Source organism: Heteronotia binoei, chromosome 20 (assembly GCF_032191835.1).
Source record: "Heteronotia binoei isolate CCM8104 ecotype False Entrance Well chromosome 20, APGP_CSIRO_Hbin_v1, whole genome shotgun sequence".
Classification (NCBI taxonomy): Eukaryota; Metazoa; Chordata; class Lepidosauria; order Squamata; family Gekkonidae; genus Heteronotia; species Heteronotia binoei.
This window is the reverse complement of record NC_083242.1, coordinates 10,141,289-10,157,445: the sequence shown is the minus strand read 5'-3', so window position 1 is coordinate 10,157,445 and position 16,157 is coordinate 10,141,289. Positions and strand designations below refer to the sequence as shown.

The following is a 16,157-nucleotide window of genomic DNA, read 5'->3' as shown; positions in this document are numbered from 1 at the left end:
CCTGCAGCCAGCTGTAGTGGTTAAGAGCAGTGGTTAAGAGAACCGGGTTTGATCCCGCCCTCCTTCCCTACATGCAGCCAGCTGGGTGACCTTGGGTCAGTCCCAGTTCTCTCAGAGCTCTCCCAGGCCCACTCACTTCAAAAGGTGCCTGCTGCAGGGAGAGGAAGGGAAGGAGATTGTCAGCCACTCTGAGATGCCTTTGAGTAATGAGAAGTGGGCTATAAAACCAACTCTTCTTCCTCCTCTTCTAGAAGACAGCCTCCCCAGAAGCCGGCTCTGCGGTCAGCGATGTTGCAGTGCAGACATGCCCAGGAGTTCAGCTTTGGGCCACGGGCGTTGAAAGATGCGCTGATCTCCACTAATCCAGCGCTGCAGGAACTGTACGCCAAGGCCTTCACCACTGCCGAGAAGCTCTTCCTGTCGGAAGCGTACAATCCTCGCCGGACGCTCTTCTGCGGCTTGTTCATCAGGACGGCCTTCGACTGGCTCCTCAGCCACCCCGACGCACCCGAGGACTTTGAGACTTTCTACTATTCCCTGCTGCGGAGGAAACCCCGCTTCTACCGCAAGCACATATACCTGCAGCCGATAGGTAACCCCGCAAGATTACCGGGGGGGGGGGGAAGGAAGGACGAGGCAGAGGTGGGAATTGAGTCAACCTTTTCCGCTGGCAAACTTCTTCAGCCACCCGACATGACTCAGTAAACAGTTCAGAAATTACATAATATTATCCTGCCTACAAGTAGGGTTGGCCCTGGTTAGTATTTGGATGGCAGACCGCCAAGGAACACAAGGGCTGTGACGCAGAAGCAAGCAAGGCCCAATGGCCTCTTGCCTTGAGAACTCCACCATGGGTTCCCGTAAGTCAAGGCTGATTCGGTGAATTTCAGTGCAATGAAAACGGCACCGATGCTTAGCATTTGAGCAAAAATTCTATGGTAGAAGCGGAATTCACCATAGAGTTTTTGCCCACAGGCCAGAGCATTGCCACAACATCTCTGAAGTGATGATGTCACTTCCAGGTCACATGGGCAGTGACATAGACACATCGCTCCACATTGGTTGGGCCTCCCTTGCTGCTCCCAATAAGACCCCCCCACCCCCCGCCAATTGTCAGGAAGCACCAAGCAACCCTAGTGTCATGTTCCGCTTCAGGGCGCTCTGCTGGTTCCAGACATGGAATCATAGAATCCTAGCATTGGACGGAACCTCCAGGGACATCTAGTCCAACCAATGCAGGAACTTCACAAATACCTTCCCCCTCTCACACACACCCAGTGACCCCTGCTCCTCCAGGATCCCTGGCCTGCAGAAAATGGCTTCCTGGCCCCAAAGCGGCCAGGAAGCATTTCCCAGGGTGTGTAAGAAGAACTAAGCACTGATGCAACCCTTCCCACCCTCCTTCTCATGATCCGCCTAATTCAGAGAATTGGTAACCGGAGAGAGGACACTTTCAACTGGAAAGATAAACGACTCAAAAGTTATAGTGACCAAAATTACTAAATTCTAATGTACAGTATTAAACATACAAGAAACATAAGAGACGTAGGGACAACCAATACTACAAAAGTCCGTTTAAAGGAGTCCCAAAGACTTCCGGAAGAGTATCATGCAGAGCACCAAAGTGCAATTTAAAAGATGCTTTGAGACGACGGGTCTTTTTCTAATGTACCTTAACAGACAAAAATTAGTTGTTACTGGAAGAGGAGAGAGGAATTAGCGCTTTTCAAGCTGTCCTTTTTGAAAAGATAAGAAGCGGAGCGTACCATTGGCTTGAAGATTCGTCGAAGACGACACCCTGCACTTTGGTGCTCCACAGGATACTCTTCTGGAAGTCTTTGGGGCTCCTTTAAATGGACTTTTGTATTACTGGTTGTCCCTACATCTCTGTTTCTTGTATGTTTAATATTGTATATTGTTGTTCAATTGCACAGTCGAGTCCAACTCTTTGCAACCCCACGGACAAAAACACGCCAGGCCCCCCCTGTCTTCCACTGTCCTCCGAAGTCTGCTCAAATTGGCGTTAGTGATATCAGTAACGCTGTCTGGCCATCTCCTCTTTTGCCGTCCCCTTCTTCTTTTGCCTTCTGCCTTTCCCAGCATCTGGGTCTTCTCCGGGGAGTGCTCCCTTCTCATTGGGTGGCCAAAGTATTTGAGTTTCAGCTTCAGCATCTGACCTTCCAGGGAACAGTCTGGGTTGATTTCCCTTAGGCCTGACTGATTGGAACTTCTTGCAGTCCAAGGGACTCTCAAGAGTCTTGTATATTAGAATTTAGTAATTTTGGTCACTATAACTTTCGAGTTGTTTATTTTTCTTAATTCAGAGAATCAGCATTGAAATTCAGAGAATCAGCACTGACTTCTAAAATCTTACTGCCTTGGCTACTGACTATCCCGTGTCATTGATTCTACTAGCTTGCTATGGGTAATCCGCCTTGAGGCCTTTTGAGAAAAGTGGACAAAAAATAATGTAAATAAAGATAGTAACGGACAATGCTGTAGGATGAGGGTTGTAGAACCAACCAGAAATTTAAAAAGGAAACCAACCAGAACTGAAGCAAAGCAAATGGTTAACAGGACACATTAAATGAAGCAAAACCACATAGTATGGTCCGACTTACAGCAAGCCATGCACAGGAGAACAGAGCACAGTCCCTAATAATTTGTCCAAGTTACTTTGTGGAGCCTTTTGTACAGTTCTACCCAGGGTTTTTTGTTTTTTTTAAAGCAGGGACTCCTTTGCATATTAGGCCACGCCCCCTGATGTAGCCAATCATCCTGCAGCTTACAATAGGCCCAGAGTCCTGCAAGCTCTTGGAGGACGGGCTAGTGGCTACATCAGGGTGTGTGGCCTAATATGCGAAGGAATCCCTGCTACAAAAGAGCCCTGGTTCTACCCAATTATCTGCATAGAAAAGCCCTTTTGAAGAATTCAGGTTGGCAGAAATCGCCCCATTTCTCCCCGGTGAGCCAACACCAATTTATGGCCACTGCCCAAGGTTTCTTAGGCAAGCAGTCATCCAAAACGCCCTTCCAACACATACATGGAGATATACGGTATGCAACTTACAGGATGGAAGGGGGAACAAGCCGAGCTTGATGCACACGTTATGGCCGCACTTCATCAAATAATATAATAATATAATAATAATAATAATATTTTATTTTTATATCCCGCCCTCCCCGCCAGGCGGGCTCAGGGCGGCTAACAGACATGGGAGTCCCATGATTCACATAAAACATAACAGTAAATATCAATTACAAATAAATTAATTAAAATAGATAAAACATATAAAAATAGGTGCTAAAATGATGTAATCCTGATGTACATAAGATGGCTAAGCATCTGTTCGTTAGTTAATCAGGTTCTGTCTCAAATGCCAACTGAAAAAGAAATGTTTTGCAAGCCCTGCGGAATTGGTTCAGGTCCCACAGGGCTCGCACCATCTCTGGAAGGTCGTTCCACCAACGGGGGGCTATCACCGAGAAGGCCTGCTCCCTAGTGGCCTTCAACCTAGCTTCTCTTGGCCCAGGGATTGTTAATAAATTCTGGGAACCAGACCTCAGTGCTCTCCGGGGTACATATGGGGAGAGGCGGTCCTTTAGGTAGGCAGGTCCTCGACCATATAGGGCTTTAAAGGTGATAACCAGCACCTTATAGCGAACACGGTAGACAACGGCAGCCAATGCAGATTGCGCAGCCCAGGCCGTGCAGGCTCCCACCGTGGTAGTCCCTCCAACAGCCTGGCCGCCGCGTTCTGGACTACCTGGAGTCTCCGTGTTCGGTACAAGGGCAGCCCCATGTAGAGGGCATTGCAGTAGTCTAACCTCGAAGTGACCGTTGCGTGGATCTTTACACTTTATCTTCAAAGTGGCATGAGACTCCTTTGCGTTTTCTTCCATAACGGTTTAACAATGCAATCCATAAGAAGAGTTACTCCAGTCGAAGCCACTGAAGTGTATGGGTTTCAAAGGAAGTAAGTCTGCATAGGATTACACTGTAACATGGCTATCCCCACGAGAAATCTTTTCCTTTGGAGCATTAACACTCGAAATGTGCATACAGCCAACTTCTACACAAATAACAAACCTGGGGGGAGATCCCCCCCCCTCCTTATATTACTGCATGGTGCATGCTTCTTTTCGTACTCATGTAAAGAATGGGGGTTACAGATCCCGATGCCTCTGTTTTTTAGACCTGAGTGAAGGTCCCGCCGGGGTCTCCCTGTTGGACTCCCTCCGGAGCTGTGTCGAATCTTTCTTTCTGGGCCTCCGAGTCAAGTGCCTTCCTTCCGTCCCGGTGTCCTCCATCCACTGCTGTTACCGCAACAATGAGGATTCTGATAGGGTACAACTCCACACAGGTAAGGAGAGCCAGTTTGGTGTAGTGGTGAAGTGCACGGACTCTTATCTGGGAGAACTGGGTTTGATTCTCCACTCCTCCACTTTCAGCTGCTGGAATGGCCTTGGGTCAGCCGTAGCTCTCGCAGGAGTTGTCCTTGAAAGGGCAGCTTCTGTCAGAGCTCTCTCAGCCCCACCCACCTCACAGGGTGTCTGTTGTGGGGGGAGAAGATACAGGAGATTGTAAGCCGCTCTGATTCAGAGAGAAGGGCAGGGCATAAATCTGCAATCTTCTTCTTCAGTCTTCTTAAGGCAAGGTTCTGAAATGCCAGCCGAGGCAAGCAGATCTCCCAGAATTGAAGTCCCAGTAGCAGAGATCTGGAGAAAATGGTTGCTTTGGAGGGTGAACCCAATGGCGTCACATGCTGTCTAAGCCCCTCCCCTGGCTCCGCCCTGAAATCCCCAGGAATTTTCCAAGCTGGAACTGGGAGTTTTATGGATCATCATCCCAGAAGGGGGGAAGGGAGCAAGGCGGGAAAAATCCTGTTTCCGTGGAAGAGAGTTACACACCCAAGCGTTAAAAACAAAAGCCAGATGGACAATTTTCCTTTTAGGATTCGGCTATTTTTGCTCTTTTGTTTTCAGGGCCAGGCTGGAAGGGTGTGTGTGGAACAGACCCTCGATTAAACTGATGCTTTCTGGGTGGCCTCTGTTTGCTTTAGTCATCCTGCCTCATCCCAGTGGCTTTGAGCAGCTGACGGCAATATTTACACTGGAGCACAGAATTAAGCTCTAAAAACATAACCAGGATATCAACCCATTACAAACCTAAGCTGATGAGTTGTCTTTCAGTGAACTGATCAAAATTTACGTTTTACCAAAACCTCAATAAGTAGGGATGCCAGCCTCCAGGTGGGACCTGGGGATCCCTCCAGAATTACACCTCATCTCCAGACTGCAGAGATCAGTTCCCCTGCAGGAAATGGAAGCTTTGGGGAGTGGACACCATGGCATTGTGCCCCTCTGAAGTCCCTGTCTTTCTCAGGCTCCATCCCCAAATCTCCAGGAGTTTCCCAACCTGGATCTGGCAACCCTACCCCTTCCCATCCTCCCTAGAGACCCAGGTGGCACCTGGAAGGTGAGAGCCAGTTTGGTGTAATGGTTAAGTGTGCGGACTCTTATCTGGGAGAACCGGGTTTGATTCCCCACTCTTCCTCTTGCAGCTGCTGGAATGGCCTTGGGGTCAGCTGCAGCTCTCGCAGGAGTTGTCCTTGAAAGGGCAGCTGCTGTGAGAGCCCTCTCAGCCCCACCCGCTTCACAGGGTGTCTGTTGTGGTGGGGAGAAGATATAGGAGATGGTAAGCCGCTCTGAGACTCTGATTCAGAGAGAAGGGCGGGGTATAAATCTGCAGTCTTCTTCTTCTATCAATGAGAGCAGCTTTCCCAGATACCATTTGGTCCAGCCACAACCTTGTTAGAACAGACGGAGCAGAAACAGCTTAAAATAAAAAAGGGCAGGGTTGTAAATTGCAGGCCCGCTGATTAAAACCGGTTCACTGCAACAGCTCAACTGGATGAGCTGCCTATTGATCAGTCCGTGCTCGGTTGGCAGCCCCCAATGTCTGTGCCAAACGGCGAGGCTGACGTGGCACAAAACCCTCTGGGGAATAAAAGAGCCCAAGCAGATGCTTGAATCTAAGCCAGCTGCAAAGTCCTCCCGCTCCAAAAACCCAGCAGCAAGGAGAATTAAAGACAGGAGAGGCCCTGACAATGAATGGGCAGGAGAATGGGCAAAAGGACAGACTTCTCTTGGGGCCAATTGTTCTCATTTAACGAAGTATGCATTTTCACCCAGCTGTCCATCACAAGGGTCCACCCCCAATGTGGTGCCTATGGGCACTGTGATAACCCCCCCCCTTTCTTGGTGCCCACCAAGTGTTTTTTAAATGTGGGTGTAGCTGGGTGGGACTTTTACCCAACAGGGCTTCTGAATGGCCAACCGAAGATCCAACTGGCTACGCAGATTAAAGTAGCGTTTTGTGGCAGCTGCCACCGCTGCGTTTTTCTTCTCTCTCGCTCCTCTTCCCCAGTGTATTTTGTTAAAAAATTATCCCTCTCCGCTCCTGCATTTGGGCTTCCTCTGGGTGCTTGGCTCCGCCTCCAAATTCAGCCATTTTGGGGTTGCGCCCCCATGTCACAATCCCCAAGGTGTCCATAGGCTCCAAATGTTTGCCTTCCAAACACTGAGGTTTCAGCGTTGCTCTCTCGCTTCCTGCTTGCAGATGGGATCCTGACCTTTCTGAAGAACAACAAGCCGATGGATGCCCTCTGTGTCCTGGGACTCACCCTCGCAGACCTCTACCCCTGTGAGACGTGGAGCTTCACTTTCGGCAAGTTCCTGCCAGGCCAAGGTACTAAAAATTTTTGCTCCAACTGTGGCAAGATCACGAGTCACAGAAGCACTTGGGATGGGAACTGGGTTGGGAAACGAGGGATTCCGGGGGTAGAAAGAGTTGCAGCCAACTCGTGACGACCTTACAGGGTTTTAAAGCAAGAGAGGAACACTGGCGGCTTGCCGTTGCCTGCCTCTGCGTAGCGACCCTGGACTTCCTCGGTGGTCTCCAGCCCAAATAGTAACCAAGTCTGGCCCTGCTTAGCTTCTTAGCTGGATTCGTGCTCTTTCCCGCTGCTACAAATGGACTAACGTGGCTACTCATTTTGCTCTGTCTTATTTCAAAGGCCTTGATTCTCAGACGTTATGGCATTTTTAACCCTTCTCTCTCTCAAAAAAAAAAGGCCCTTCACCATCACAGTTGCCACGCTGCCATTTCCACGTAACAGACCCATTCTTGGTCTATTTGTAGGCCCGCTACTTCAAAAGATCCAGTCTTCTGTAGCAGCCCAATTTCCTAGAAACCCCGGTCTAAATAGTTCAGCTTGATGTAACCTCCCGATAGACCAACGCCACAAGTGCTTTCCTGGCATGCTTAGGAAAGCTGTTCCAGCAGGAAACGACCATCCCAGAAAATGCTCTGCTATGGGTAGATAGTTTCCCCTTGCTTACGAGATGGAAATTTATGATTACGAGATGGAAATTTATGAAATTTATGATTATGATTGCACTGTTAGCCACAGGGTATTGATGGAACTCTCTGTCTGGGGCAGTGATGCTCTGTCTTCTTGGTGCTTGGGGGGAGGAGGGAGGGAAAACAGTGGGAGAGCTTCTGGTGTCCTTGCCCCACTGGTGGACCTCCTGATGGCACTTGGGTTTTTTGGCCACTGTGTGACACAGAGTGTTGGACTGGATGGGCCATTGGCCTGATCAAACATGGCTTCTCTTACGTTCTTATGTTCACTTGAATGGACCTGACACGGTACCGCATGAAGTGGTCCCTCATTCCATCTGTTCAGGGCAAGCTCTCTCTGTTGTTCAATTCGCTCCCCAGATCCACCTTTTCACCAAAGCCCTGAGTCAGTCTACTCCTCCCCTTCTCTGATGCAGGGTTCCCCAACACGGTGCCCGTGGGCACCACATGCCCATGACACCTTTCCTGGGGCCTGCCAGATGTTTTTAGAAGTGGGCAGGGCCCAGCAGGGGCTTTTGTGCAGCAAGGCTTCTGACTGGACACTGAAGATCCGATTGGCTGTGCAATTTTTTTAGAATGTTGAGTTGGCAGCAGCTGCTGCCACAGCATGAGGATCTTCACTGTGTGACTCAAGGTAAGCCACGACAGCCCTTTTGGGGCTGACCCCACCTCCTGCAGCAGCCATTTTGTGGCTCTGCCCACCATGTGCCGGAATTCCAAAGGGATCACAGACTCAAGAAGGTTGGGGACTCGATTTTACAGAACATGATTAAGGGTACTTGGTTTGAGACGAGCTACCGATTATAATCCTGGATTAACTAAGGGTTATAATCCTGTTTAAGAGCCCCGTGGTGCATTGTGTTAAAGCTGCAGAACTGCAGTCCTAAGCTCTGCTCACGACCTGAGTTCAATTCCGGCAGAAGCTGGGTTCAGGTAGCCAGCTCAAGGTTGACTCAGCCTTCCATCCTTCCAAGGTCAGTAAAATGAGTACCCAGCTTGCTGGGGGGAAAGTGTAGATGACTGGGGAAGGCAGTGGCAAACCACCCCGTAAAAAGTCTGCTGTGAAAATGTGAAAGCAATGTCACCCCAGAGTCGGAAACGACTGGTGCTTGCACAGGGGACTACCTTTACCTTTTCTCCCCACAATCTGGTTTGTGGGGAGAAAACATGCTCGAATTCACCTAGGAGTCTGCTTTTCTATGTCACAGGGAGCTGTGAATCCTTAATAGCGCACTGGGAAAGATGGAATGGAGAGGAGACAGGCAGGCACGTGATCTGAGCAGGGAGCTGTCTTCGTGCATGTCTCGGTTTAATGTTTTTCAGTGCACTTTAGTACCTGTAACTATGGAAAGGCACCTGTTGTTCCAGCTTCCCCCATCCCTTCCCTCAATGGCCCTTTAAATAATATTTTTTAAATGACATTTTTTGAAATGTGCAGTACAGTGAGTATTGATATATATTAAAGTATATTTTAAGAAATCATCCTGCAAATTGGTGCTCAACTTGTTTCTCATTCTTCTGTATGGATGGAATAGTTCTCGGCTACATACGCAGCAAGTCCTGTCATCTTTAGGCCCACGTCCCTCTTGGTTAACGATCTCACTTACTTTAAAATACAATAATGTCAGAAATGTCTCTGCACTTAGAGCTGATTTCCTGGGTGAGAGGACAGCGTTGGGGTCTTGATAAAAGGCAACACTATTTCCTATCACTTGTGTTTGGGGTGGGGATATGGCTCAGTGGTAGAGTGTTTGCTTGGCATGCAGAAGGTCTCAAGTTCAATCCCCAGCATCTCCAGTTAAGTGGATCAGGTAGGATGAGCAAAGGACTCAGTGGAAGAGTAACTGCTTGGCATGCAGAAGGTCTCAAATTCAATCCCTGCCATCTCCAGTTAAACAGGTTGGAGACAATGTGAAAGACCTCTGCTTGTTACCCTGGAGAGCAGCTGCTGCTCTGAGTAGACAATGCCAGCCTTGATGGACCGAAGTTGTGATAAGGCAGCTTCACGCATCCCCATGTCCCCCCTCTTTCCGCAGAAGTGGGCGTGTGCAGCTTTGCCAGGTTCTCCGGAGACTTCTCCCAGGTGGGCTGCGCCATGCCGAACCCCTCCCCCCGGACGCAAGAGGGAGACCGTGAAGCCGTAGAGCAGGCTGAGAACCAGACGCTGTTGTTTAACATGCTGGAGATGCTTCAGTGCTGCAAGGTGAGAGGCGCATGGGCCACTAAGCCAGGACTAGGGAAGATGCATTTTCTAAAAGCCTCCCACGGGAGCTGTGCCGATGAGACAGTCCTCTTTTATGCCATCGGGCCTCAGCAACGACCGAAGCAGGGCTCTTCCTGGATTGTGGGCCACTTCAGAACTCTCTGCCTGGGGCAAGTGATGCTCTTCTGTATTCTTGGTGCTTGGGAGGGGCAACAGGGTGAGGGCTTCTAGTATCCTGGCCCCACTACTGGTCCTCCTGATGGCACCTAGCTTTTTTGGCCACTGTGTGACACAGAGTGTTGGACCGGATGGGCCATTGGCCTGATCCAACATGACTTCTCGTATGTTCTCATTACAGAGGAGAACAACTTGTTTGAATTAAAAATCCCACACTGAATTGATTTATAGCCTGCCATTCTCGTAGAACGGGTTCAGGGCGGGTTACATCGTAGAAGATGACAATCGACAGTTAAAACCAAATTAAAATCGATAGAATCGAACATTGCAGACTAAACATAGGAAGCTAAAAATGACATACATGCCTGGCTGAATGTCTGTTTTGCACACACCCTGTGGAAATGTACTAGGTTCCACCGGATGTGGATGTCACCAGGCAGAGGGTTCCACCAGGCCGGAGCCAGGGCCTTTGGATGAGGACCGCCGGACGTCTTTTGGGCCAGGGATCACCTGAAAATACACTGAGGCTGCCCTGACACTAGATAGTGATTAAGACAAGGCCAGGGGTGGAATTCTAGCAGGAGCTCCTTTGCATATTAGGCCACACACCCCTGATGTAGCCAATCCTCCAAGAGCTTGGAATTCTAGCAGGGGCTCCTTTGCATATTAGGCCACACACCCCTGATGTAGCCAATCCTCCAAGAGCTTACAAAAAAGAGCCTTGTAAGCTCTTGGAGGATTGGCTACATCAGGGGTGTGGCCTAATATGCAAAGGAGTTCCTGCTAGAATTCCATCCTTGCTTGAGGCCCTTTTTAAGAGCATTGGAATATCAAATAAAAGAGGGCGATTGAAGAACCGTTTTTGACAGTTTGGCAGTTGTTGAAGGGAGCTTTGACTGTCAAAAATGCACACACCCCCCCCCCCCCCCCAAAATCATGTTGGTTTCTAGGGAGATACCTGGATTCGAAGTTAGTTGGTTTGACAGTGAATGTTTGAGTAGGTATTTTAAAAAAACACTCCCTGCATGAGAAAAGATAGCAGCTGAGGGAGATGGCTAAGATAAATCCTTTCCAGGTGGGCATGTGCAGGGAATTCGGACTGGAAGGAACATCTAGCCACACAGTTCTTCATCAGTATAGCAGAAGAAGAATCAGAGGTGCGGAATATTTGCTAACAGTTGAGCTGCTCTTAGAAAACTGAGAAAATGAAAACAGGAAGAAGATGATGTTATCGGATTTATACCCCGCCCTTCACTTGGAGTCTCAGAGCAGCTTACAATCTCCTTTACCTCCCCCTCCCCCACAACACACACCCTGTGAGGTGGGTGGGGCTAAGAGAGCTCTCCCAGAAGCTGCCCTTTCAAGGACAAGAGCTATGGCTGACCCAAGGCCATTCCAGCAGCAGCAAGTGGAGGAGTGGGGAATCAAACCTGGTTCTCCCAGATAAGAGAGCTGTGGCTGACCCAGGACTTTTCCAGCAGGTGTAAGTGGAGGAGTGGGGAATCAAACCTGGTTCTCCCTGATAAAAGTCCGCACACTTCACCACTACACCAAACTGGCTTTGGAAGGGGAGGGGGGATGAAGGAAGAGAGTGGAAGAAGAAGGTGAACTTGCTTGAGGTCGGGAAGAAGAGCCTGACACAGCTGCTTTGACGGCTCTCAAGAGGTTTTTATTTTCATCTTCTCATTTACAGGTCACATGCCACGAAATCTGCCACCTGATCGGCCTGGGCAACTGCCGCTGGCTCCAGTGCATCATGCAGGGGGCCCTGAGCTTAGACGAGGTGCTGCTGCGGCCGCTGGAGCCCTGCCCCATCTGCCTGCGGAAGCTGCAGTACGTGGTGGGCTTCAAACTGATCGAGCGCTACCGGGTGAGAGAATCCGGGCAGTGTATGACACGCACGCACCCCCCTTTCTGTCAGGCGGGATAATTGCAGTTGTCTCCTCTAACCAGATCGGCTTATTTGTCCCAAACGGGGCAGGGTGTCAGAAGGAGGGAGCAGGGGTTCTGCAGGGCAAAAATGAATCAAGAAATCAGGCAGCTCGAGTAAGTGAGCCAAGCCGCACAGTCCAAGGGAAGGAACTTCCCAGAGTTGCTTCCCGAGCTGACCTAGCTCATCATTTCTGCTTGACTCATAAAAATGGCGATCGGTCTGTACGCCTTATTTCCTGGTCAACCTGTTAATACATAATCTGTTATGGCCAGGCTGTGAGGCCATGACGTACTGTTGGGGGACGAGACTGACCTCTGACCCTTAACTGAGAATTAACAGGAGTTTGCAGTACCAAAGGGCTGGCTGAGAATTGCACTTCCTGGGGAACTTCACTGAGATGACTGTTGTCATAGAGTCGTAGAGTTGGAAGGGACCTCCAGGTCATCTAGTCGAGCCCCTTGCACAATGCAGGAAATTCACAAACACCTCCCCCTCACACCCCCAGTGACCCCTGCTCCATGCCCAGAAGACGGCAAAAGAAAACCCCTACAGGATCCCTGGCCAAACTGGACTGGAGAAAAATTGCTGCCTGATCCCAAAGTGGCAATCAGCATTTCCCTGGGAACTCAGCACGGATGCAACCCTTCCTCCCCTCTCTCTCATGATCTACCTAAGTTCACGGCAGTGCTGTTGTTCCAAAGCCCTTGAAGTACCTGAAGGACGACCTTCTCCCATACATTCTTGCCCAGGAATTAAGACCATAAGCAGGGTCCCTTCTGTCTCACCAATTAAAGATGCTTGTTTGGTGGGTATACAAGCAGGGCCGGCCCTAGGGCGCATAGCCTTGCTGCCCACCGCCCCCCTCTGTGGCACTGCACCACATCCGCCCCTCCCCCCACAGCACTGCCTCCTCCTTCCCTCCTTTCCTCTCAAATTTAATGCCCGGGGAACCGGTGGTAAAGCGCCGCGTTCCCAGTGCTCTTTAAAGGCCGCCACCGATCAGCTGATTGGCAGGGGGACGGCCTTTAAAGAGCCCTGGGAACGCAATGTTTTACTGCCGGTTCCCCAGGCATTAAAATCGAGAGGAAGGGCGGGAGGAGGAGGCAAATAGGTATTTGCCTAGGGGGCGGGGAGAGGGGAAGGCCGAATTTGGCGCCCCCACCCTGCCGCCGCCCTAAGCAATTGCGTAGTTTGCCTCGTGGGTGAGCCAGCCCTGTACACAAGACAGGGCCTTTTCTGTGGTGGGCCCACATTTAGGAAACCACCTTCCCAGGGGGGGGGGCATGCCTGGCCCCTTCATTGTCAATCTTCAGGAGGCAGCTGAAGACAGTTTTATTTAGGTACACCTTTTTATTTGGCTTACCTTTTATTATTGGCAGTCTGATGTGGAGGTTTTAAATGGTGACTTTTAACCACAAGGACTAGAAACCTGTTCGTTGAACAAAAATAAAATAAAACCGTCAGGATGCATACATCCTGCATTTCCAAGTCAAGGCAGAAGACACGCCTAAACCTGATGCATAGTGCTGCACTTAGTCTATAAGCCACAATCCCATTTTTCCCCCCTTGTTTGGCACAGAAACTCTATGCCTGGACCCAAACCATCCTGGCAACCTGGCCCAGCCAAGCAGAGGCAGACCTGTCTGTAACCGAGGACGCTCTTCCCTACAGCGCGGACTCCGGGATGGGCGGCGAGACCAACTCGGAGGCTGTGACCTCCCTCTCAGAGCCCCTGACTCCTGATACCTGCAGCCAGGCGGTGTCCACCCTGCAGGATCTGGACCTCGATGAGGAGTCGTGCGCTCTGACCGACGCTCCCAGCGAGGAGCAGCTGGGGGGCACCCCCAAGCCCCTGGACATAATCAAGGAATACATTCTGTGGCTGGAGATGTGCATCGCCGCTCTGGAGAAAGACATCTCCGAGGAGGAACTCTTGCAGGTGGACAGAGCCGTGGACACCCTGGCGCGGTGGGAGATGTTCACGGGACGGCCACCGTCCGTACGGAGAGACCTGCTTTTGCCCAGCGACAGCCCGGGGCTGAAGAAAGTCCTGGGGGACAAATTTTCCTCCTTGAGGAGGAAACTAAGTTCCAGGAAAATGGCTCGAACGGAGTCGTCTCCTCGCCGCTGGAGGTGGGAAGACAGCTAGCTCCCCTGGAGGCTTGTTGCCCGCGGGGAGGGGTTGTGGGGGTGGGAGTATGCGCTCAGCGTGGGTTTTGTTAGTCGCACTTCTTGTCACACAGCTCATCCTTCTCGTGGCAAGTTCTTGTCATTTTTCATCGGAGAAAAGGACCAAGAATCCCAATTGATAATAAAAGAAATTTTGTCCTATTGCTGTGTTATCCTATCTGAGGCCCAATATTACCTGGAAATGGAGAAATTCAGTAGGTTCATCTTCAGCTGCTTGCTGGACTGCTGGAAACAGATGGCCCCAAAGGGCAGAGAAGGGTTCTAGGTTCTTATACTCTAGGTTATGGGCACCCAACCTTTTTGAGCCTGTGGGCACCATAGAATCATAAAGTTGGAAGGGACCTCCTGTGTCATCTAGTCCAACCCCCTGCACAATGCAGGAAATTCACAACTACCTCTCCACACACACCTCCAGTGACCCCTGTTCCATGCCCAGAAGATGTGGGAGGGGGGAACCCTCCAGGATCCGTTGCCAAACTGGCCTGGAGAAAATTGCGTCCTGACCCCAAAGTGGCAATCAGCATAAGAACATGAGAAGCCATGCTGGATCAGGCTAATGGCCTATCCAGCCCAACACTCTGTGTCTCACAGTGGCCAAAAAACCAGGTGACATCAGAAGGTCCACCAGTGGGGCCAGAACACCAGAAGCCCTCCCACAATTGCCCCTCCCCTGCAAACTACCAAGAATACAGAGCATCAGTTGCCCCAGACAGAGAGTTCAATCTATACCCTGTGGCTAATAGCCATTGATGGACCTCTGCTCCAGATGTTTATCCAATCCCCACGTGAAACTGTCTATGCTTGCAGCTGCGACCACTTCCTGTGGCAGTGAATTCCATGTGTTAATTACCCTTTGGGTGAAAAAGTACTTCCTTTTATCAGTTCTAGCCCAACTGCTCGGCAATTTCATTGAGCGCCTGCCAGCTCTTGTATCGTGAGAAAGGGAGAAAAGTATTTCTTTCTCTACATTCTCTTTCCCATGCGTTTCCTTGGGTGTGTAAGAAAGAGCACATGCTCACTTCTTCAGAGAGAGGGTGAATGCACATGAAAGGTCATACCCAGAGCCTTGTTGGCCCCAGAGCACACTAATTTATGCAGGAGCTCGCAACTTTAACGCCAGTAGCTCACAAAGTAAAATTTTCGCTCACTCTGCAGCTTAAAAGGAACATTGACTGTGACTGGCCCAACGTCAGTCCACTGCATGTGGAGAAGTGAGGAATCAAGCCCAGTTCACCCAAATAAGAGTCTGCCGCTCTTAACCACTCCGCCACGCTGGCTCTCCCAAAGTTTGTTTCAGCAAAGGGATGGGGCCGGGGGGTGGGTGGGGAGGGAAGCAAACTCTCCTTCCAGTTGCATCTCACGTTCTTCCTCCTTTTATCTCCCTTTGAAGCCTTTTTATGCCCTGAAGTAGGTGCCTCATCACAGCTCTGATTTTTTTTTGTGGGGGGAGAGTTTAGGTTTTATTAAATTTATCCCCCCCCTGCTTAGGCAGGCTCAGGGCAGCTTACAACCATCATCGTAAAAGCAATTAAATTGAAAACAATTGAAAAACAGTTGGTGCTAATCCTGATATTATTCAAGATCGATGACGTCAGTATTCCCTGGATTCCTCCCGCTGTTACAAGTCTCAAAGTCAGTCAAAAGCAAGCCGGAAGTGTATGGTCTTACAGGCCTTCCGGAATTGGGTAAGAACTATGAATGCCATCTAATACATCCTGTAAGATTATATATATCACCCTGCTTCAGATCTTGAGATGCATCTGACGAAGAGAGCTGTGTTTCTCGAAAGCTTACGCTACAAAAAACTGTCTTAAAGGTGCTACCGCAGCTCTGCTATTTTGCAGCAACAGCCTAACACAGCTGTGGATCTATGCCTTCTTAGGAGTCCCTCCAACTTTGCCAATTGCAGAATCCCGCCTGTCACAGAGGGCTCCGGAACCCGCTCTCTGGTACGTTCTCAGATCTAGCCAGGCCAGTTGGAACCCGTTCAAACCGACACGCCTCAGACATACCCACTCAGATCCAATTTTGAGATTTTGCAGGGGATGATGAGTGGCAGAGAACCTTTCTTTGGGGTTAGATCTTCCTGCTGAAGAGCCTCTGATAATAAGCCCCACAGGCCACAACATTTCCAAGACCGCGTGAGGAAAAATCGCAGCTGCGATGTGCAATTTAAGAACTTTCCAGAGAGCTGGACAGATACAGGCCTGGGAAATGGAGAACTCCCC

The 16,157-nt window shown here is 50.0% G+C and overlaps 1 protein-coding gene across 1 annotated transcript; it reads left to right on the top strand.

Moving 5' to 3' along the window:
• The first annotated feature begins 256 nt into the window (after positions 1–256).
• AMZ1 (archaelysin family metallopeptidase 1) lies at positions 257–13,888 on the top strand. The gene is made up of 6 exons (XM_060260602.1): positions 257–592; positions 4,197–4,364; positions 6,623–6,751; positions 9,463–9,629; positions 11,500–11,676; positions 13,319–13,888. Exons 1-6 carry the CDS (start codon positions 289–291, stop codon positions 13,886–13,888), a joined length of 1,515 nt encoding a protein of 504 aa, XP_060116585.1. The 5' UTR covers positions 257–288.
• The last annotated feature ends 2,269 nt before the right edge of the window (positions 13,889–16,157 follow it).

What these genes read in the sequence shown, in the direction of transcription:
- AMZ1 (XM_060260602.1), top strand. Translation starts at nt 289, where the DNA reads ATGTTGCAGTGCAGACATGCCCAGGAGTTCAGCTTTGGGCCACGGGCG. An exon ending in TAGGGTACAACTCCACACAG is followed by an intron (nt 4,365 to 6,622) that starts GTAAGGAGAGCC and finishes TCCTGCTTGCAG; the next exon opens with ATGGGATCCTGACCTTTCTG. An exon ending in CAAGTTCCTGCCAGGCCAAG is followed by an intron (nt 6,752 to 9,462) that starts GTACTAAAAATT and finishes CTCTTTCCGCAG; the next exon opens with AAGTGGGCGTGTGCAGCTTT.